The sequence below is a fragment of the Danio aesculapii genome, chromosome 2, assembly GCF_903798145.1.
Source record: "Danio aesculapii chromosome 2, fDanAes4.1, whole genome shotgun sequence".
Taxonomy (NCBI): domain Eukaryota; kingdom Metazoa; phylum Chordata; class Actinopteri; order Cypriniformes; family Danionidae; genus Danio; species Danio aesculapii.
In genome coordinates this window covers 11,228,329-11,250,401 of record NC_079436.1, presented here as the reverse complement: position 1 = coordinate 11,250,401, position 22,073 = coordinate 11,228,329, and the positions used below count along the sequence as shown (strand labels likewise).

At 36.4% G+C, this 22,073-nt stretch overlaps 2 protein-coding genes across 2 annotated transcripts in view; one reads left to right on the top strand and one right to left on the bottom strand.

Moving 5' to 3' along the window:
- Nucleotides 1-22,073, top strand: part of cdc73 (cell division cycle 73, Paf1/RNA polymerase II complex component, homolog (S. cerevisiae)) — a 53,939-nt gene that overhangs the window by 28,549 nt on the left and 3,317 nt on the right. The window contains exons 11-16 of the mRNA XM_056472768.1: nt 10,593-10,650; nt 12,934-12,969; nt 13,177-13,264; nt 15,429-15,590; nt 19,352-19,452; nt 19,544-19,685. Coding sequence (XP_056328743.1) covers nt 10,593-10,650; nt 12,934-12,969; nt 13,177-13,264; nt 15,429-15,590; nt 19,352-19,452; nt 19,544-19,685 — 587 coding nt within the window. The remainder of the gene's footprint in view (nt 1-10,592; nt 10,651-12,933; nt 12,970-13,176; nt 13,265-15,428; nt 15,591-19,351; nt 19,453-19,543; nt 19,686-22,073) is intronic.
- LOC130241060 (beta-1,3-galactosyltransferase 2) lies at nt 63-4,539 on the bottom strand. The gene is made up of 2 exons (XM_056472780.1): nt 4,052-4,539; nt 63-2,345 (listed from the first exon to the last, which is right to left on the bottom strand). The coding sequence occupies exon 2, from the start codon at nt 2,282-2,284 to the stop codon at nt 1,115-1,117; it is 1,170 nt and encodes a 389-aa protein (XP_056328755.1). The 5' UTR covers nt 2,285-2,345; nt 4,052-4,539; the 3' UTR covers nt 63-1,114.

Sequence of the window (22,073 nt, the reverse complement as noted above, 5' to 3'; positions counted from 1 at the left end):
CCCCTTTTCCAGACTATGTTGTGGTTACTGCATGGTTCTGATTACTCTGGCAATGACAAACAAAACATTTGCATATGTTTAATTCTCACATGAGTATTACATCAAGTTCTCTCTCAAGAACTGTCAAAAAACACAGGATCATGTCAAATCCACATAAATAACACAAGTTCACATTATTATTACTTTATGCAAACAATTGGGGAACAGATCAGGATGTTATGATACATACATTCCCAAAAGATAACTCTGGACTAAATTCAAGGTGTTTGAGGGAGTTCAGAAACCATGCTTGCATGTATGAATATTTACGCTCTTTGGACTTTGATGTGTAAGGGTGCTTTCACACTTGCTTCAATAACCTGGTGCGACCCCCAAGTTTGATTGTCCCCCCCCCCTTGCCACCTTCTCGACTGGTTTGTTCACACTGTTGTTTTTCCTTTTGAACCTCCGTACGCTTGCGTCATCAAGCTGATGTTTTGTGTACAGCTGTTGCTAGGTGACTGCCACGAAAGCAAAGCACCAAAATGGAGATGTCCACATATCACGGTCATTCTGCTTTTACTGAATATTTTGCTTTTGTTACCCAAACCAAAATAGAGAGCCTTTTGCATCTACCAGCCACAAAAACCTTAAAAACAATCAGAATATCATGCGATGTCAGCAAAAGTCTTTTTTGGTGGAGACTAGCAGACATTATCACTGTTTGCACTGGGTCAGTCCCGCTTGTCACCAAAGTAAGTGATACACAGACATGCACACACAAATGAACGTTATTCAAACTAAAGTTTGTTGTACAGTTGGCGGTTCACGTCGGTTATTTGGTTGCATTCATATCAGAAGTGAACTGTACCAGAGTTCGCACGAACCATACCTCCAGACCACCTCTTTCAGCCAGACTCGGGTACGGTTCACGGGTGCACACCCACGTTCAGAAGGCATGTTCACTCTAGCTAAACGTATCATACTTTGACGTCAAACGAATCAAGGTGCAGACCAGAAATTCAAGTGTGAAAGCACCCTAAAACTCTTCAAATAACCTCTTTTAGTTTTTTTTTTCTGTTTGGAAAAATTAGTCATCCCTACTTAATAAGATCGAGTCCCAAAAGAGAAGAGTTTACCCTTTTCTCTGGCAAGGATTGTGCTTATTGTTCTGGAGATGCTTCCAATACTGGATCAGCTCATTGGGGTGAAACCCATGTGAGGTTACCAGGTTGCTGTATTTGCAGCTGGAGTAGGACACTCGCCAGTGATTGAACACCTTTTTGTTTGTTTGAGGTACTGGCTTTATCCCCAGCTTAGCTAGACAGATGCCCACATAAACGTCTTCTAAATGCAACCTGGGTATGCTTAGTGAGGCCACATATATTCTCTGAGCCATATCACCTGAAAAGACATATCCTGTCCCAGAGCAAAAGTTGGGGTATCGTCTATCCGGGTACAGTTCAGGTGGCATATACCACTTGCTGTGAATATTGCGGTTTGGGGAGAAGTCCATCATTAGAGATCCTGTAAAATACTTCCGTTCTTGTCCGTTAGGTTTCAAGATTTGATGTATGAGGTATTCAGTGTTTACAAACATATCACTGTCAGTCTTCATGACGTACATGGCCTCTGGACAATGCTTTGTGATCCAGTACATTCCCATTAGAGTCTTCAATGTAAGGTTTTTGTAAGCATCCCTATAATCTTGCTGGATGATATCATGATGTTGTCGACTTTCATTTTCTATCGCAAGCTGTAGTTTTCCACCATTGCTCTGGGTGTCTTTGTTGACCCCTATGAGGAACAGACGGATTACACCAAATTCCCCAGCCAAATTTTCATTGCCCCACGTTTTCCTGATAGCATCCCTGGCATCTGATTTCTTGGGCTCAACAGCGATCAAAAGCACTAAGAAAGGAGCCCGCAGCAGACATGCATTAGGCTCATTAAGGATGAACTTGTAAGGCTCATCTTTAAGTATCCTCGCTGCTCTCATCTCTCCACTTGAACTGATGTTTGAGTTCTCAAATTCCTGCACCAAACTTTTGTCCAAAGCTGAAATTACATTTTCATTTGATATCAGTTGTGTGCTAGACTCTTCAGGCTCTCTCAACTTATTTTGGTTCATCATGGTGTGGTTGGAGAAGACTTTCATAGTTTCGGGCACTTGAGATGCAAGCTTCTCTTGATTGATTTGACCAGGCCACCAGTGACCCTGCATGATCAGGCCTCCGACAAATACTAGGAGCATGAGAAAAAGAGCAAGACTGCAGTATCTGTGCCGCCGCTTCCATCGCCTCATTACTTTGGATTTCTGATGATTTGATTTGTTTGTCTCTTTGGAAGTCCAGATATGTAAGATTCTGCCAAAAAAGAAAATAAATTTTATTTACAACAAAAATTCAATGGGTTTTAAATGCATTGATGTATTAAGCCAAGCTTGGTGTACTACACTTTTTTGTAGGCAGCTGTAAAACCTAGTCAAATGACTAATGTTAGGTGGGGCAGTCTTTGTATAGTGGTTAGAGAGTCAGGCTGTTGATCTAAAGTTCACAGGTTTTAGTATTGGCACTGGAAGAGATTGTAGGTGGAGGTAGTGAATAATCGGCTAACTATTCCACCCTTTTACCCCCAATACCATGACTGAGGCAAGACCCTTGGGCGAGGTACCAATCTCCCATCTGCTACCTGGGTGCTGGATCAGTGTCTTCCCACTGCTTTTGGTGTTCACTTTCTTTTTGAAACTTCTTCATGATGGATCCTCATCATTCTCAAGCTTATTATTTTTAGAAGTCCATTGCTCGCTCTCTCTGAATACAAATACACAGATAAACAATGGTTCACAAGAAGAGTGGAATGTTGGGATGGGCATCATGCATATCAACTGTACATTAGTAATGGGCCAAATGTTGGGTTCGCATGTTTGCTGTAAGTGGCGCTCATTTAGTTTCCACCCAATTAAAAATTTTGTATTCGCACTGTCTAGAACAAATTTACCTGTATTCATGTATTTGTATTGACTTGCACAAATACTTAATTTTGCTTTTGGTGTGAACCCAGCATGTTATAATACTTAGGCTGCAAAGTGAAGTAAAGATTCCTTGAGCAAGTAAAGGTTTCCTGTTGGGAGTAGTGAATACTGTAGAGACCCTATAATTCTGAACACAGTTCATTTATCACACTGGTTATCTGAGAACCACTGATATAATGATCACAAAATCATCACAATTTCATGACAGTGGTGAATAGCATTGAAAAAGCTTTCTAAGCTGAACTGGACCGGTTGGATTTTTAAATAGTACTACACCTGCATTCTCCCACTACTTTTCTGCTTGCCTGAAATGCTGGGATATTCCACATTCTGAAATACTGTCTATAGTTTTTTATTCTCTTTACTTCATCTGTGTTAAGGTGCTTTGACATCATCTACATTGTAAAAGCCCTATAGAAATAAAGATGGCTTGATTTGATTAGTTATATTCATATGCCTACTTTTTTCTAAGTGACTATGCATAAAATTCTTGTTTTCATATGTAATATGTTGTTATAAATATTGTTGCAATGATGTTAAATGTGTGAACTTGTATGCGCAAAAACATTATTGTAGCACTAGTTATTTGGATGCACAGATTCTGAGAAGTCTGTTGGTGGCTGGGGAATATATAATATTCTTATTTTATTTAGTATTATTATTATTACGTTTTTGTTATACTTTTACTAGTAAATGATGATTTCTCTGAAAACTTGTAATTCGATCACCTGAGATGATGTTAAATGAGTTTTCACTCAAAAAAAATTGTCTTCATTTTCTCCTTATTTTTACATGTACTATTTTTTTAAATGATCATTTACATTTTGGGTGAACTATCTCTTTAATGAAAGCTGTAAAATTAGCAATATGCTGAAGAGTCGTTTTGGTTTTTTAATACCCATTGTGTTGTACTCGCATCAGAATGCCTGCTTTCATATATGAATGCTTTTGTGTGCGTGTTTGTTGAATTTCCTGATTTCCTAGTTAGAATGAATTGCATTAGACCAGCATTCAGTAGAAATGTAAGATTTGACGTACCTTTCGCTTGGTTTGAATAAAACTGTTGCTCATCGTCTGCTTCAGCAGTCTCTTTGTAGATGCATGCTTTGTGCTGCTTTATCACTAAACCATTGGACCTAGCTCCTGCCATCCCAACATCTTTCTTCTCCAATGATTTGCCACTCCTCTGCTTTTTATCCGTTTGCTTAGCAGCTAGCCTTTCTGCAGATGTCACGCATAATGTTTTTAAGCAGTTCAGTGATTTGCCATTCCTTTTGGTGTTTCCTTCATAATTTCAGTTGCCTAGACCACTAACTGCCTCTCCCGTGTCGAAAAATGACTCAGATATGATAACGATGCACAACGCATAAACATTTCACGGCTGACTTATTGCTCAGAAGATGGTCCATCTCTATTCCTTGCAGAATGTCTTTCTTCTTGCCATGCAGCGGTTTAATTCTGTGTGGAGCTTTGTCCTTTTCTGCGGTTGTGCTGTTTTGATCATTAGAAGAATAGAAGCTGGGGGAAGGGAGGTGAAGATATGCGAACACGTTGCTCTGCTGACATCCTGCATCACACACCCATTCCTCCGTGTTACACGTTTCAGCAAGCATCCTCCCTTATGCTCTGCTCACAACTTGTCTTTTAATTGTAAAGTTAAGCTGCAGGCAGACATTTCTCAGAAGATTTCTGACATGATTGTAAACCTGTGAAATCGTCGGTGATTCTAAACCGGTTTATCTTAACTGTTTTTTTTTTTTTTGTGTGTGTCTCTTTGCATTATTTTTTTTTTAACTATTGCTGACTGGCTGAGTGATTCACATTTGTATAATTGTATTAAAAATTTAAGGATGCCTCCAAAATTGCAACCTCACAAACATTTTTAAAAAAATTACAGGTTATGGATCTCCAAAACTGGACACACAATATATAAAACTTAAGCTTTTGTTTTAGCTATATCCATCACTTCAGGATTTGTTACATAAAATACTACAGTTTAAATTTATCCTTTTACAGCCAACCTCCCTTTGAAAATAAAGAACCAATAAAATTAGATTATATATTAATGTAACAAAAATCCATCAAACATATACCAGCCATATTAAATGTTGGCTAAGGCTATAGGACCAGACAGAATCTGCGGATATTTTTTGCTATTTCTGCTGAGAATTTTATAAAAAAATCAGATTTATGTGGAATTATTTTGGGAGTATTGTAACTAAAAACTTAATATATGAAATAAAAAATTATATCTTTTAAACTTTTATTTAATGTTTACAACGCAAATCCATGTAGATCCACTTATTTGGGAAAAAAAAAAAAAAGCAAGTCTCTTATATAATATATCTCCTAAAACTGTATTGTAAACAAATTAAATAAACTTTCATATTAGTCAATGATATTACTGAAATTAATTTAAAAACTGAATAAATATAAATTTACACAAGTAAATACATAGATTCAATGATGGACTAAAAATCTGAGGAAATCTTGTATGGGCCTAGCTAACGCTCAAGAATGCTGCTCTATACGTTTATTGAATATAAATTTACATAACATAGAAATCTGAAATGGCTCCCATGAACAAACGAACATTAATGTTCGTTTTTTTTGTTTTGTTTTTTTTAATCACCCCTGCCTAGAACATTTTCTTTAGCCTCAAATCTTTTACCTTCAAAATAAGCCCTTTTTTTTTCAATTTTCTGTGAGCTTGCAGGACCAAGCAGCAGTGAAAGGGACCTTGCACCCGGGCTCACCGCCACCAGGTGACCTTAGGATGACTAAGACCAGTGGACAATAATAATTAAAGCTGATTTATATTAAAAATGAGAATCTCAGATTTATGCCAAACTTTCTTCTGTCAGCAGGTGGTGCTATGACTGTGACTCAGTATTGGCATGTAGATGTCTTTTAGGAGAGGAATCCTATCGAACCTGTGAATTTTCAGGCAGATCGGACATTGTTTGGCTGAGTTAGAAGTACTTCCTCCATGGCGAAACACTGAACTTTCAGTCCACCACGGACACTAGTTTCGTCAAACTCAAGATTCAATCTGATAATTTCTAGGAGGAGTTTAAGTTTAACGTCATTTCCTGTTAACAGTAGGTACCGCTATAGCTCTAACTGAATATTGGCATGTAAACGTGTTCAGATCAGGACTTTAATCAAACATGGATTTGGAAGCCGTGGACACATTCTTCGATTTTTAAACTCTCTAGATCTTCACAATTGAACATTGCCAAGACCTTTAGATTCCAATACTCAATTTTGGTGTTGATCTGATCAAATTCCTAGGAGTAGTTTGTTAAATGGAATGGCTGGAAATGCCAAAAACGGCAATTTTTAAAAAGTTAAATCTTAAAGTTAAGAAGTTAAAAAAAAAATCTAACTTCATGTTGGGTTTGAGATTTCGCTCCAAGAGCCTTTTTTTTTTTTTTTTTTTTGGTAGGTTTTGATATGTTTGTGTGTGCCAATTTTCATACGTGTGTGTGAAACTTAGCTCGGGGGCCACTTCATCAAATGTTTACAGGTGGCTATAACCTATAACAAATGTAAATTTTCCCTGCTTCTGGTGGGTGTGCAGATTTTCGAGCATGAATCAAAAATGTGATTTACATTTTTTACATAACATAATAAACGGAGCAATTCCAATAGAGCCTACACACCACCGGTGCTCAGTCCCTAACATCAGTGTCATAATATGTCAGATCAAGACATTCTATGGATCTGTACGGTGTAAATATAGTGAAAGCATTTATCAGTGGACGCATGATGATGTCAACATATGTCAAATGATCATCTATCTATATATATATATATATATATATATATATATATATATAGAAAACAACCACTCGCATGAATTCTCACCAATCACTTCCCCTGAAACTTTAGGATTCAAAAATTTTAAATGTGCAGTTTCCCTTTGGTTGTTTTCTTCAAAACTTACCTATTTTGACTTGTCTGTGAGCTTGCATGACCAAATGAGACCCAAATATGTTTTGGTGTGTCAGATCAAAAGATGTAGTGCAACTATTTCAGAGAAGTACTGTGGCAAATACTTCTTCGAAGTATGATGACATCACATGTTGTTGTATCTATTAAAAGCTGATTATCTCAGCTCTTCCCAGACATGACTATCAAGTTTGAAGCTCCATATTAAAAATAGAATCTCCTATTTCAAAGTAGAAGGGGGTGTGGCAAAACTGCTTGTATTGCGCACACATGGTAAAACAATACTGTCTCGCTAGCCTCAAATACTATATGTTTAAACTGGGCCTATTTTGGGACAGGGATACACTTGTAACACTTTGCCAAGAGGCTCACTCTGGGGTATCTTGCTGTTCTTGAAAAAGCTGCCCAGTGATGACTTCGGCAGTTTGGCTGGTGTAGCAGCAGCAACATCACTCTTGCCTCCTCCCAGTGCAGTGTGTCCAAGTTATCCTTAGTAGAGCTTATGAGGACATGAAGAAATTAATATGTTAGGGATGCTTCTTTCAGGATTTTTGCAGCCAATGCTGAGAACTGATTCCTTGGCTGACTATAGAATCTGATGCTTCAAGCTTTAAAATGCATAAAGCACATTTTCCCTAGAAGTATAAGTGGAGATCTGTCCTTACCTAAGAGAATGTTTCATATAATTCCTTAAACGCATGTATATACAGAAAAAAATAAAACCGATTTTAAAAATGGTAAGAAAAATGAATAACAATGTAATTTAGAAACATTACAAATGATGGAAGAATTCAACATGTCTCAATTAAGAAAAGTTTGCAGCACATATTTGATAAAATGAAGAACCTAGGGCAAATCTAATGAATGTTGGAGACATGTTACATAAATACACTAAATCGCACTTCAGCAGTGTTTATTTGAGAGTGCACAAGATAATCTGCACTTGAGCAGCATATATTTGAAGGCGTGCAAGAAGTTTTGTGCAAGAACAGGAAATTGGAGCGAAAGCAAAGAGATTCACATGTTTGTATTACATGAATGCGCTCTCGACTTCTAATACTGTGCTCACCACATTTGTTATTGAAATAACGCCACAGGTAGTTGGTAGATCTGTGTAAAAAGCCCACGGATTCTGGACACAGCTGGAAAAAAATCCTAGAGGAAACACTGGGGTTTAAAATGGGAAGAGTTTCCCTTTTAATTTTTGCTCCTCCAAGAAAAATCTATATCTTGTTGATTTTTGTTTTAGGAGTAACTAACTAAATGTTCCATAGGGATTTCAAAGAAAACAGAATTCATAAATAAATGATAATCTTTTAATTTTTTGGTTGGGCATTGTTTGAAGCTTGAGTATGTTTGTTATAAATTAACAAACCATTTACAATCTCTTATTGAAAAAATGGTAGGTGTGAACATGTCCTGGTCAGAAGCAACTATACAGAAAAAAAATGATTAAACAGATTTTAAAAAATAATAAGAAAAATGAATAACAATGCAATTTATAAACATTACAAATGATGAAAGAAGAATTCGACATGTCTCAGTTAAGAAAAGTTTGCAGCACATATTTGATAAGAAGAACCTAGGGCTGCACGATTCTGGCTAAAATAAGAATCTTTTTTTTTTTTTTTTTTACTATCTTCTGTAGATGCAAAATTAAGCATACGAGTAGGCTATTATTATTGCTCTCAAACATCTGGTAAAACAACAATAATAATAATAATATTAGGCCTATGTGTAGGTCTACTGTTGGTTAAAATGCAAAACCTTGTATTGACTTGGAATGGTGGACTTTAACAGACTTTAAATATGTTCTGGTTGTTAATTCACAGTAAAGTGATTACATCAGAATACGACCATTCATAATTCTGCTGTTGAATTATGTTTGGCACATATGCTTGCGATCTGTCATTGACAACATTGTTAGACCATTTATTCACTGGTTAAGTCAGACATTTGTCATTATCAGATTCCCTCTTGCATTATATTCAGTGTTATACAGACTAGAGTAGTTATACTGACACTGTTAAGCATTTATTCTCATGCACAACACTATGTTCGCTATGAAAGAAAAAACAAATCAAATGCTTGTCGTAATCATAACTGTAAAATACGACGTGGTCATTTAAATTATGCTTTTGGATTCACTTTTACTGCCAAGTGCATTTCATGTCATGACTTCCCACGCAGCTCTCAAACGATTGCTCTGTGCAAGAAACTGAACGTTATGTACAACTTTATAACCTGTTATTTACAGTAATTCACACATCATTCGCAGGCAAGCGCACGTCCTCTCAGTAGTTGACAAACAGCTTGTCATTCGCGGCCACAAATTCATCAGTACGTTAAGACAGAAATTTAGTTTTTGGGTGAATTATATTTTATGAATACAGTATGTAACTCTTTCAACATTATTTGGAGGTAAACGGTGTATGTAAAACAATGTGAAGACTTTTGCAACTGGCTTTATGCTTCTCCCAAACTTGAAAATATAATTGGCTGAATTAAGATCATGTGTGGGGTCGAATCGAGATGATCTTTTTTTTTTATTAATCGTGCAGCCCTAGAAGAACCTATAAATTGCTGCTTTACTAAAAGGAAATAGGCCTACAAGCTACTGTTTATTGCAATAAGTAAATTACAAAAAGGTATATTATTAAATATTCATATTAAAAAAAAAATCCTTTATCTAATTTTCCAGCCAGGTTTTAGTAAACTTGCTATATTGTCAAGGCCATTCAAATATTTTTCTGATCTCTCCAGCACGATTGCTCAATGAGAGAGGGAAGGAGATTTGCACTTGTGATATCTTTACTGTTGTATTCATTCAACCTAACAATTGTAATGCTTAGAACATCACTGTTCCTCTTACAATCTGTTCTCTTGCTCATTCACTCTCATCGCCATGATTTCCCATGGATTTTATCTAATTCGCAGGCAACACAGAGCCGCTATGACTATGCGGGTAACTTGCTAAGCTTCAGGGAGAGGTCATAAGGGTTGGATGAGACGCTAGATATACAAGATATAGACACTAGATATGCTGGATATACAATGGTTATCACAAAGAAACCATCACCATAGCTGGTAATAAACATGTTGCCCATTTTAATTTCAATCAAGGAATAGATTGGCCGTTTTGTACTCAAACCGTAACACTGATGCATTTGTTCTGTGGGTATAATAGACTGGGCGTTTGGTTTGATCTATTTAAACAATGGGTTTTAAAATGGCGTTTCCAGTTTCCTTTTTTTATTTTTGCTCTACCAAGAAAAATCAATGTCTTGTTAAATTTTGTTTTTGGAGTAACTAAATTTTCCATATGGATATCAAGAACAGAATTCATAAATAAATGATAAACAGTTAAATGATAAACAGTGATTTTTTTTTTTTTGCTTGGGCATTGATTGAAGCTTGAATATGTTTATTATAAACAAACCATTTACAACCTCTTATTGAAAAAATGGTCCATTGGATATTTTTGATGGTGTAGTATTGTTAATAGTGATGGAGAGTTGGTGTTATCATTTTAAAATGTTGAAGTTTGTGTAAAGATTATGTAACTGTTCTGTTCTAAGTATCAGTTATGGAATAAAAGTATTTCTCTTTGTCTCTCTGTGTGTAGGAAGGAGCATCTGCTAGAAAAGCCCAAACACCAGCCATGCAGCCTGTTCCCAGACCAGGTAAAAGAAAAAAAGTCTTCTACTTGGATGACAACCATAACATTGTGTTCCCACGGCATCCTTAAGTCTGTGAAACCGAAAAATAATGACCCTAGAACGTTTTTGAAAATACAGAAACCTGGACAAAAGTCCAAGAAAGTGCATGAATTAATTGTGCAGGGCTCGACATTAAGGATGGCCTGTGTAATGCTGCGTTCACACCAGACACGGATGATGTATCATGTGTGAGTAATTTGCATGTTAAGTCAATGCGAGTAGACATCCTGCAGTGTGATTATGAGAGCGCCTGTTATTGGTGTCCCGGGCAAAAATCCTCTTGTCAACACGGACAACAGTTCATCAAACTGGGCTCAGCTCAGTCGGAAGCACCGCTGAAATCTTCCATAATCCAGGTATAGTTTCTGGAGGAGTTTATGAACTCACAGAGCTGGGTGGACCTCTGAATGGATCTAGTGAACTAGATCGAACCGACGCTGTTTATCAGCCTTTATAAAGCACATAAACCAAGCTATTCTCTCAATAAAATCCATGTTAGCCATTTAGAAACGAAGCTAGAGTCACCGGGCAGACAGAAGCCCTGCCCATAATCCGCGTCTGTTGTGAAGTGAATTTGAGGCAGATTTGATGTGCTTATGAAGCAGGTAAACTTAATGATCACTTGTGTATTTGTGTGCGAATAGCGCAATTTGTTTGTGCATTTTGCGTCTGGCGTGAACTCAGCATAAAAGATGGGAAGTAAAAATCTTCACCACTTCCCTGACTGGGCCATATAATAAATAAAATTCTATATTATTCACTCTGGTCCACAGTTATCTTGCCAACACTTTTCTATTCATACTTGTTTTATTTCAGTTAGATATTCACATTTATACATTACGCTAAGCGTTTCCCACATCTGGTCCTTTGTGTCGTACATTGCATTGAAGTCCAAAGTATTGAAGTATTATTATTTTAATATTTGTTGCCCAAATATATTTAAGGTGATGTTGAGTTGTTCTTGTTAGAATGATGTAAAAACTCATGAATTAAAAAAACAAGCTTAACATATAAACATATATTCTAAAACTTGCAAAATTGTATATCGGATCATTTTAGAATGCAGTATATGATGTACCAAATAATCTTCAGCTTTATGCAAAATGAATATACAACAACAACAAATAGGTCATCAGATCTTAGATGTTGTAAGTACAAAAATACATTAAAAATGCTTTTCTGTTACATATTGTGTTGGACACATGAAATCTGTAAAAAAAGAATGCATTTTACAAGGTACCATTATGTAATTTTGCTCTTGGTTGAAGTGAGTCCCCACATTAAGTCCTTGAATTCAAGGATTTCAAATCTGAAAAGTCCTTGAATTTAAAGTTAACCCACCTGTAGGAACTATTAGTACTGACTAATTTCTCAAAATGCTTATGCTAATGATTGAGCACAAAACCAGTTTTAATGTCTGTTAATCTTTTTCAGTCTAGATGTCAGAAGTGACACATTTGACCTCAATCTTTTTTTAGTGCTTAAACACCACTAGAAAAATTATCTGTACATCAATCACCCAACATAAGAATTTGCTGACAAGCAGGATGTAATGTTCCCACGGTCTGTTCTGCAAGGGATATTCTTCACAGTGATAAATGTTAATGTATACAGGGTTTAAAACCTGTTAAAATGTGTCATCACAAAGCACACATTTTACATGTCATGCATCATTTGAGATTCATATCTCAAAATGTTAAACCTAGGGACGTTCCAATCAGGTGCTTATATTAATAATGTACGTTCGATAAACAGTTTAAGTAATGTATTTAAATCAGTTAAATGTATACAGATTTCCAGAGAGGTTAAATGCATGTGCATGTCTGGATGAGGAAAGACGTAGTCATATGAATGCTTTGTGATCACAATTTTGAATGTGACTTGATATATACAATGTTTACATTTTATATGTGCAATGAGCTGAATATTTGCAACAAAATAGAGGAACTTGAACTGCCAATCTAGTCCAAATCGAGATGACTCATAGCAGCACAGTATACCACCAACACCTCAGATACTGTGACGGCAGATAAAAGTAAATGAAGAATGAGTGATTGTTACTAATGTGTACGTAAAACTGCTTGATTTATGCCCATATCCTGATTCTTGAGATCAGCTTGGTGCATTGCTAATTAAACCTATTTCTATTGATGTTATGGGTACAGTTGATCAAAATTGCAGCAGGTCTATATACATGTTGGCCATGATTACAATATAAATATTTTTGTTTCTTGCCTTTTTCTTTAGTTTCTCAAGCAAGACCCCCACCAAACCAAAAGAAAGGTATGTCTTTAAAATGTAGCATAGGAATATGCTGTTTAGAATATGCTGTGTACGAAGCACTTTATTCATGTTTATGTTTGTATAATATTTTATATGTAAAAGTTCTGTAGTGAATGTACGAATTAGTAATTATAAATTTCTAGTACTGTTGTCATTGTTATTTAAAAAAAAAAAAAAAAAAAACTTCACTTTGTTGTTGGTTTTCAGGTTCAAGAACTCCTATTATCATCATCCCTGCAGCTACAACATCTTTAATCACAATGCTCAATGCCAAGGATCTCTTACAGGACCTCAAGTAAGTACTTGCAAGAAGTACTTGATTTAATAGAGAAATAACTAACATTTTCAGTTAAAAGACATCAAAGCATTTGCTATTTACATGGCAGACTTTGTAAGAGGAAAAGCGAAACGTGTCACTAGTGAGAAAACAGTTAAACATACCATGTGCATGAGGATAAAAAGAATCGGATTGTAGTGAAGTGACGTAGCAAGGAAACAATTTACTAATTCAGTCTGTCTGTCTGTTTACATACACTGCTAATGATTCTCAGCAGTGAGTCTATCCTCCAACCTTTAGTACAAAATATGTGCCAAACAAATAATATGATACAGTTCACTCTTTTGGTTTCTCTGACAGTAGAAATGGACATAAATACATACTGGACTGCACTGGTCAGTTGAAATGTACGGTGGCCGGGAAGTGCAAAACAACATTACAAAGTGTGAAACATTTTTACGAGGCTCAAGACAAGATTACATTTTGAAAAACATTTTTACCTATCATAAGACACCATTATATAGGAAAAACGATTTTACCAAGGATAAAACATTTACATTTTAGAAAAAAAATAAGACGCAAAACACTTTTACCAGTCCCGAAACAAAATTACAATGACAGAATCTTTATGGAAGAGGAATGTACCACACACTGGAAGTGACGCGATGAAAGGCGTTGTTGTCGTTGGTGGTGAGTGTGGTAAGTCCCTGCTGTGGAGTACATGGCGTAAATAAAGTTTATAGTGAGCGAACATGGACTGGTCGAGGGTTGTTTTGCCTGTTTTGCGGCAAACACATGAGCTGCTTAACGCGGCTTTGCTTTATGTGTGGTCGGTGTTTGGAGTTTCTAAAGGACGTGGACCAGACGGAAACACCAGACATACTGCATTAATGTGTTCAATATTTGAACGAGGGCCACTCGTGCACTGTAATCGTTTAAGCAGATGTTTACACCGTGTAGACTTGACAATGTAAACTTTACATTGTCAAGTCTACACGGTGTAAACATCTGCTTTAGGACTCTTAAAAGTAATCTGAATGAAGCCGGTGTTACGGTTTAACCAGTCACCATGTTAACTGGTGTCCCTTTCCAGATGTAAACGATTCACGTTTGCAGATTGGCTGATTCGTCACTTTTTCACAGGATCAAAACATGCCCATACCAAATAAATATTCTTATTACTTGGTGTCAGTGCCATTGTAAACATTATTGATTTTAATTTTTGTGTGGCAGAACAGTATATAACCAAAATTATTGTAAAGAAATAAATATAATTGACATGTCATCAACGGGATTCGAATTAGAGTCAAAAAGTTTAGCATGTGTATCAATCGCCTATCAATCTAACTGAGCTATTCAGCACTACATGTAGAGGTCGCTTTTGATGGCTTTATCAGTCAACATATGCTTTGGTTGTGGACTTAATTTGTTTCCTTGGACTCCCGTTTACACGTTTCTAAATACTCTCACACTCATTTTTTCTCAGAATAGCTCAGAATAGCTGTTGGTCAAACCATAATTTTTTATTTTTTTGTAGACTCATGTTAACCTGTGGCTTTGGACTCGTATAAACCTGTGTCTACACAAGTCACACACACAAGCTGATATTTTCCAGTGTGTGGTACATTCCGTGTCACTTCTGGTGTAAATTTGTTTAATCCTTGTAATGTTCTTTTGTACTTCCCGGCCACCGTAGAAATGAGCCAATAGTCAGAACACAAGATTACAGCAGAGGCACTGTAGATTACCAAGGGGAATTAAAAAAAAAACTTAAGTCCTGAGGAACCAAGTCAGTAAAAGTGCTTAGAATGCCAGGTTTAATCCAGGTTTCAGTGAAAAAAAAAAATGCTGGAGTGTCTACAACATCAGTAGGTCATTTAAGATTTCCTACGATCAACATCAATCTAATGAAAAAATACAATTTGCAAGTAGTAGAGTGTGAAACTGCTGTATAAATGAATCAATTTGCATACATTCTGTGGACATGTCAAACTGTATCTGTGTGGTATGAAAATTGGAGGGTTATGTACATATTTTCATAGTTGCAGTACTAGAAATGGAACTGGACCATAGGGCTGAGTGATCATTTTACACTTGCCACAAAACTGTTAGTTCTGTTGACATTCTCACATGCAGTTGCTATAATATATTTTCGAGAACTCATGAAAGTGTTTTTCTTGAGGTTTGTCACATCAGAGGAAAAGAAGAAGCAGGGCATTCAGAGGGACAACGAAGTTCTTCTGCAGAGACGAAAAGATCAGGTCCAGCCAGGCGGTGCCACACTCAGCGTCACTGTACCCTACAGAGTGATCGACCAGCCGCTCAAACTGGCCCCACAGGACTGGTGCGTCCATCTTTCACATATCCAGAAGCAGTGCATCAACTGATATAATGGATTTTTTTGTTTTGTTTAGAAGTTGATCAGTACTCATGGCAAAGTTTTTTTTTTTTTTTTTTTCTTTTTGTTTGGGTGTAAAAAGAAAATTAGACCGCCGTGAGAGAACTAGTGTTGGGCGATATAAGAAATTTTCAGATTGCCATATCATCCCCTCTGAGATTAGCGATACACAATACTATTGCAGTGTTATGTTTATTTATATATAATATTTTATTGTTCTATTTCACCACGTATTTAATAACCTTTCAGCAGTTATTTATTTTATTTTTTTGAAAATGTATTTTAATAACCTACTGCATTTGCATTACGTTTGATCTTGGATAATAATTCAAACCAATGCAAATCACCGTGCTCTTACAGCTAAATTGGTGCTGAGACCGAAATCATTTCAAACAAGACTCGATGAAACAGTTCGGCAGGGTACAGGATTTGATCGTGACTTTGAGTTTCATGCCTTTATCCGCAGCCTCTGGGACTGCCGCAAAATGACTATAATATATATGGATGAGAGCAAATGAAATTATATTTATTTGCGCACGGAAGAAACAAGGATGAATTAAGTCCTTTCAGACAGGAGGCGGATGGAGGACTCGCCACCCACACGTGGCTGTTTCAATACGGTGCAGTTTTCCATGTTTTTGTTCAGTTGAGCACAGCATGGCTTCAGGTCTAATCAATAAAATCATCAACAGTGTCACATTTGTATTTGCTAAGATCTAACACATTGTTGCACTTGGCATATGCATTTGTTGTTTTCTGATAAGCGTAATGGGACATGAGACATGGCTGCAGTGAGTCGACAATAGCCTATAGTTCTATTATTTGAATAGCCTCTTTGACCTACATACAAAACTTTTCACTGAGCGCAGTAAAATATTCTTTGATAGATTATTCATAATCTATTCAATAATTCGTTAGCCAAAATGACTGGTAAAATACAGGTTGTAATTTAAATTTAATATAGGCTAATTTAAAAAAAATCAATAAAATATAGCCTATTTTATTAGCCTAAAATAAATATAGGCCTAACATATTTCTAAATTAAATAATTTCTGAAAAATGTGCATATCCGTGTTTAACATTCCATCGAATTAAACACATGACAAGTATAATTCGTGGATTTGATGGAGCAGTCAATGCATGCTTTGAAAAAATAGGCCATAGGCCACCTTAACTTGAATAAGCTTTTATTAACGGATATAAAAGATAAATACATTTTTTTGTGAAAGCAAGAGAGAATCTTGCATTAGTGCTGTTATAAAGGAGTCTCGCCAACGATTGTTTATTAAATTACTAAAACACAATTTGAACTGGTTTCAGAGTTCTTTCATCTTTTTCAGTGGTTTCATTTTTAAAAATCGTTTTATTTAACTTGTTTGTTAATTAAATCCAGTTTTGTTATTTAGCCTATTATTTTTATACAACAAAGTTGCAAACTAATTTTCTATGGGAGCCCTGCGTGCAGCTCTCGTTCAACTGCTGCTAAGAGAGAGAGAGAGAGAGAGAGCGCAATCGAAATAATTTTTGTCCTGAAGTGTCAGTCAAGTGATGTTGATGTGAACAGCTGAACTTGTCAAATTATTTGTAGTTCATTTTTTATTAATAATGATGATGATAAAAAAAAATTAAACTATTCATTTTATTCAATAATGCAATTAAAACAGGTAATAGGTCTACATTACCTAATGCAAAACGAGCCAAATATCATCTTTACAATCGTCATAGGTCTCAGCTTTTGACGATATATTTGCCCATCATCGATATACAATACTATCGTCTTTCGGCACAACCCTATAGAGAGAACCAGCATCTGATCATAGTGATTCTGTTTGCATAAGCTCTGCAATTCAGCACTCCAGTTAGATCAAACATTTAGCACTTATTACAACACATTCAGTAATACAATGTTAGTTTCTACAGTAAGTCAGCTCTCCGGTGTTTATTTTTACTCTCGAACATCCATCTTAAACTTGATTCCTAGATGGCCGCAGCTCTGCAGTTTTGCTCCAATCCTAATCAAAAACAGCTGATTCAACTAATCATGGTGTTCAAGACCAGTGTTTCTCAACCACGTTCCTGGAGGACCACCAGCTCTGCACATTTTCCTTGTCTTATTAAACTAATCATCAGCTTATTAGCAGAGACTGAAAGACCTGTAAATGGGTGTGACAGACAAAGGAGATATCCAAAAGTGTTGGTGGTCCTCTTGGAACGTGGTTGAGAACCACTGTTCAAAACTGCAGGAGACTAATAAGCAGGCGTGAGTTGAAGGTGGTTTGAGCTAAACTCTGCAGAGCTGTGGCCCTCCAGGAGTTGAGTTTGAGACCATTGCTTTAGAGCAGAGTTTCCCAAATGAGGGTTGCAGGCCAAAATTGGCCCATTGTAACCTTTGATTTGCTCCGTCATCCCATCTGAGAAGCAAAGGAGAATGATGGGGATGGTTTCCAGATTGTCAATTCAAATTTAATTTAACCCTTTGTTTGTTTGCTTTATAGTTATTGTTAAAAGCAATTTTTCAATTAAATGGTGTAAATTAATCAGATTTTGTCTAAATGGACAAAACAAGTCAAAGGCAGATTCTGCTTGACCTGTGTATTCATCATTGAACTCCACTGTGTTAATAAATGTGATTGTATGTTTTTATTGCAATAAGTTATCATTTTAAACGTTATACTGCATTAGTTCATATGATTTCAAGTAACGTTTTCTATTTATTTTAAACTATTGTAAAATAAATTAAGAAATTACCCATGGCAACTTTAATGTAACATAGTTTGGTAAAAATAACTTCGGCCCATGGCTCTCAGTAATATTTGATATTTGGTCCTTCATATGAAAAAGTTTGGGCACCACTGCTTTAGAATGTCTGACCTTGACAGATGGAACCAAGGAACTGTTTTTTCCCACCAAACTGTGCAGAGCCACAACTACTAATTATGTATTAGTACAGACTAATGAGATATTGAGTTTTAATGGCCAAATTGAACTGGTCTTTAAAGTTCATTTAAGAAACTTTTAAACTCTCGAAAATAGCTTGAAACTAACTTTTTTGCCTGATTTTAGTATAATTCAGGCAAAAGTATATTAGGGACTGAAGTGATTTTTCAGAATTCGAAGCAGTACTAAAATTTGTATTTATTTGAATTGTGAAAATATCATTTGCTATTATAGAGTTTAATTTTATGCTTCTACTGCAATTTTCAATTTACAATAAAAACATCAAAAAGGTGGTATTAATGGCTACTTTTTATAACCATAACTTATTCAGGCGTACATTTAATCATGAAACATATAATGTATAAATTAATATGCTCTAAATCAGTAATTATGTAATTTTTTTGTGTTGACTGTCATGCACTGGACCGTTTAAAGGGATAGTTCACTCAAATGCAAAATAACTCACTATTTCTCACATTCTCAAGTGTTTTCAAACCTTTAGCAGTTTCTTTCTTCAGTAAAATAAAAAATAAGATATTTTGATGAATGCTGAATACCTGTAAACCTTGACTTCCATAGTAGGAAAAACAAATACTATGGAAGTCAATGGTTACATGTTAATAAAATGTTTCTAAACATATCATCTTTTGTGTTTAAACTCAAACAGGTTTGAAACTAGTTAGGGGAGAACTATCTCTTTAAATCAGTTTAATGGTACAATACAATTGGGCACAATCATTTAGTTTGAGACTGTTGTTGTTTGTACACAGGGATCGTGTAGTGGCGGTCTTCGTTCAGGGTCCTGCCTGGCAGTTCAAGGGCTGGCCATGGCTGCTGCCTGATGGATCCCCAGTGGACATATTTGCCAAAAGTGAGTTTGGTCTTGGGGGGGGGGGAACATTACACAACAAAGATTATACAGAGGATATAGTGACGTTCATGTCATGTTCATGTGTGTTTAGTTCGAGCCTTTCACCTGAAGTATGATGAGGCACGGATGGACCCAAATGTGCAGAAGTGGGACGTGACTGTGCTGGAGTTGAGCCACCACAAACGACACTTGGACCGACCCGTCTTTCTTCGCTTCTGGGAAACACTCGACAGGTCAGGATGAAATGTGAAATGGTTTTCTGTTATGAAATTTTAGCACTTCCATAATCCTTCCCAAATCATGATAAATAGGCTGATTTAATGCACAAGAAACTAATTTTGGTGTCTTTTCCCACCTGTCAATATCAAAAATCTCAATGTAATGACATTGCGCATCATTAATACCAATAAATGATTTTTTATAGATGATAGATATCACACACATCCATTCTTAGAATAGGAATGGCATTCATTCCAAGTAAAAGCAGATGCACTCCACCTGTTCGGTCTCTCAATGGAAAATGTGGTTTGTCAAGCTGCTTTGATTGTAGTAGTTGTAAAATGCGAAAGAATGTAGTTTCATTATGGTCAAGCTTTATTTTAATGTACAATTCTTGCTAATAACAAGCCATTGACGATGAATTTGATCTTAAACTTCTAATTTGCTGGTTGTTAATAAGTTAGTAAGATAATAGTAGGGTTAAGGTTTTGGGTAAGAGTAGGGATGTTGAGCTAGATCAGGGGTGTACTTCTGCATGATCTAGTTCACAGGTGTCAAACTGCTGGAGGGCCAAAGCAGAGCACGGTCCAAGCTGCGGTCACACCTGACTTTTCCTCCCATAGACTTCCATTCATGCGCACGAGAATGCGTCAGACCGGAAACACAGGGTCATGCGTCAAGTTTCGCATGTTGTTGCGGTGCAAAGTTCAAGCTTGGTGAACTCTGACCTGCAAAATCGCATCACTTGACTGCGTGAGACCAATCGGGGATCAAAACATGACCTCTCTGGACAGAAATTTAAAACATGGAGCAATTGCTCGCTTTTTTAAAGGTCTAATCATCTTGTTTAACCCCGCCCCTTTTCGCAGCGCTGTACGACAGAATTTCGCGCACACAAAGCCCAGTGTGACCGTAGCTTTAGTTCCAACCCTAATTAAACACACCTGATCAAACTAATTAAGTCCTTCAGGCTTGTTTGAAACCTGCAGGAAAGTGTGTTGAAGCAGGGTTGGAACAAAACTGTGCAGAGATCAAGGAGTTTGACACCTGTGAACTAAATCATGCAGAATATCAACTTTTAAGATATTGGTTTTTATATAATATAATATATAAAATAAATAAATATAGCCAGCCTCTAATGGTAAAAAGTCATTAATTGGATTAATTGTATTTTCACTCAAAACAGTTGACGGGGGAAAGTCCTGTCCACTAGTAACAAGTTCCCACTAGTTCATTAGCATAGACAGTAGTGATGCGAAGTTCGGATCATTTTACTTACATGGACCTTTGAGTCTCGTTCATTGAGATGAGCATTTCGTTCGTTTCTTTCAATTTGCCAAAATATTATTAAAATGTTACAAAGTTGCTTCCAAACTCATCTACAACTACCAAACGTATTTACTCTACATACAAGTCATAACTACAATGCTATAAAAGAGAGAAAATAATCATTTATTGGTAACCTGGTCTTTTGTTTATGATTGTCAGCTCACCTCTTCTGAAAGGTCTTCAAATTTGAATGGTTCATTCACGTCACCCTGACAATCCCATATAAGCTTTACCAGTGCACGCAGTCTGAGTCGAAAGGAGCAATGATTAGTTCGCCTTTCGAGTCTTTAGGTTTTTGAGTTGTTCGTTCATCACGTGACAGTGTGTAAACCGAGATGACTCGACCTGAAGAAATGAACTAATCAAAACATTTTCCGGCTCTGATTGCATATGATTGGCTTCTGTCTTTCACATGATAAATTAACGACTCAAACCCAATAGAGGACTCAAAAAATTTAAAAAATCTTAAAAAATTAACTAATCTTTTCCTCCACCTGCACAAATGTGTGCATGTGCGAATGAACCAAGCGGCAACCTCCCGGTCTCCCTCAGGAAGCCAATACGGAAGTAACTGAAACTGCAATTCATCAAAGTTCCGCTAGTCCTGGCTCCATAATAGAGCAAATTGCAATTTAACCCACTGTTAGAATGGCCAACTTTACAGCAGAAAAAAGGTGTTTACAGCCTGGTACAAAGAACGATTTTGGTTCATATAGCTATTATTACCCTCCATGACAACTAGTGAGGGGGTGAATTTTTTTTTTATAACTCATCCATTTCCTTTATATTAGGTTATATTAAGTTTGCATAATTAAGGGCGTGGCCACTTGAGTGACAGCTAGGTCTCGCTGGTCGCCGTCACTTCACCTCAGCTGAATCCAGCAGATTAGCCACTGATCTCGGCATATTCATCGTATTTTTGTTTTGTTTTATGTGGCTTTACACAGTCAGCTGCCTTTTGGACTTATTTCTTACAATTATCAGATGATATGGGATGCTATGTGCACTTAATTGTGCTCACAAACCTTTCATGTGGCCTCGTTTCCCATGTGAGTAAAGTTATATACTTGTAT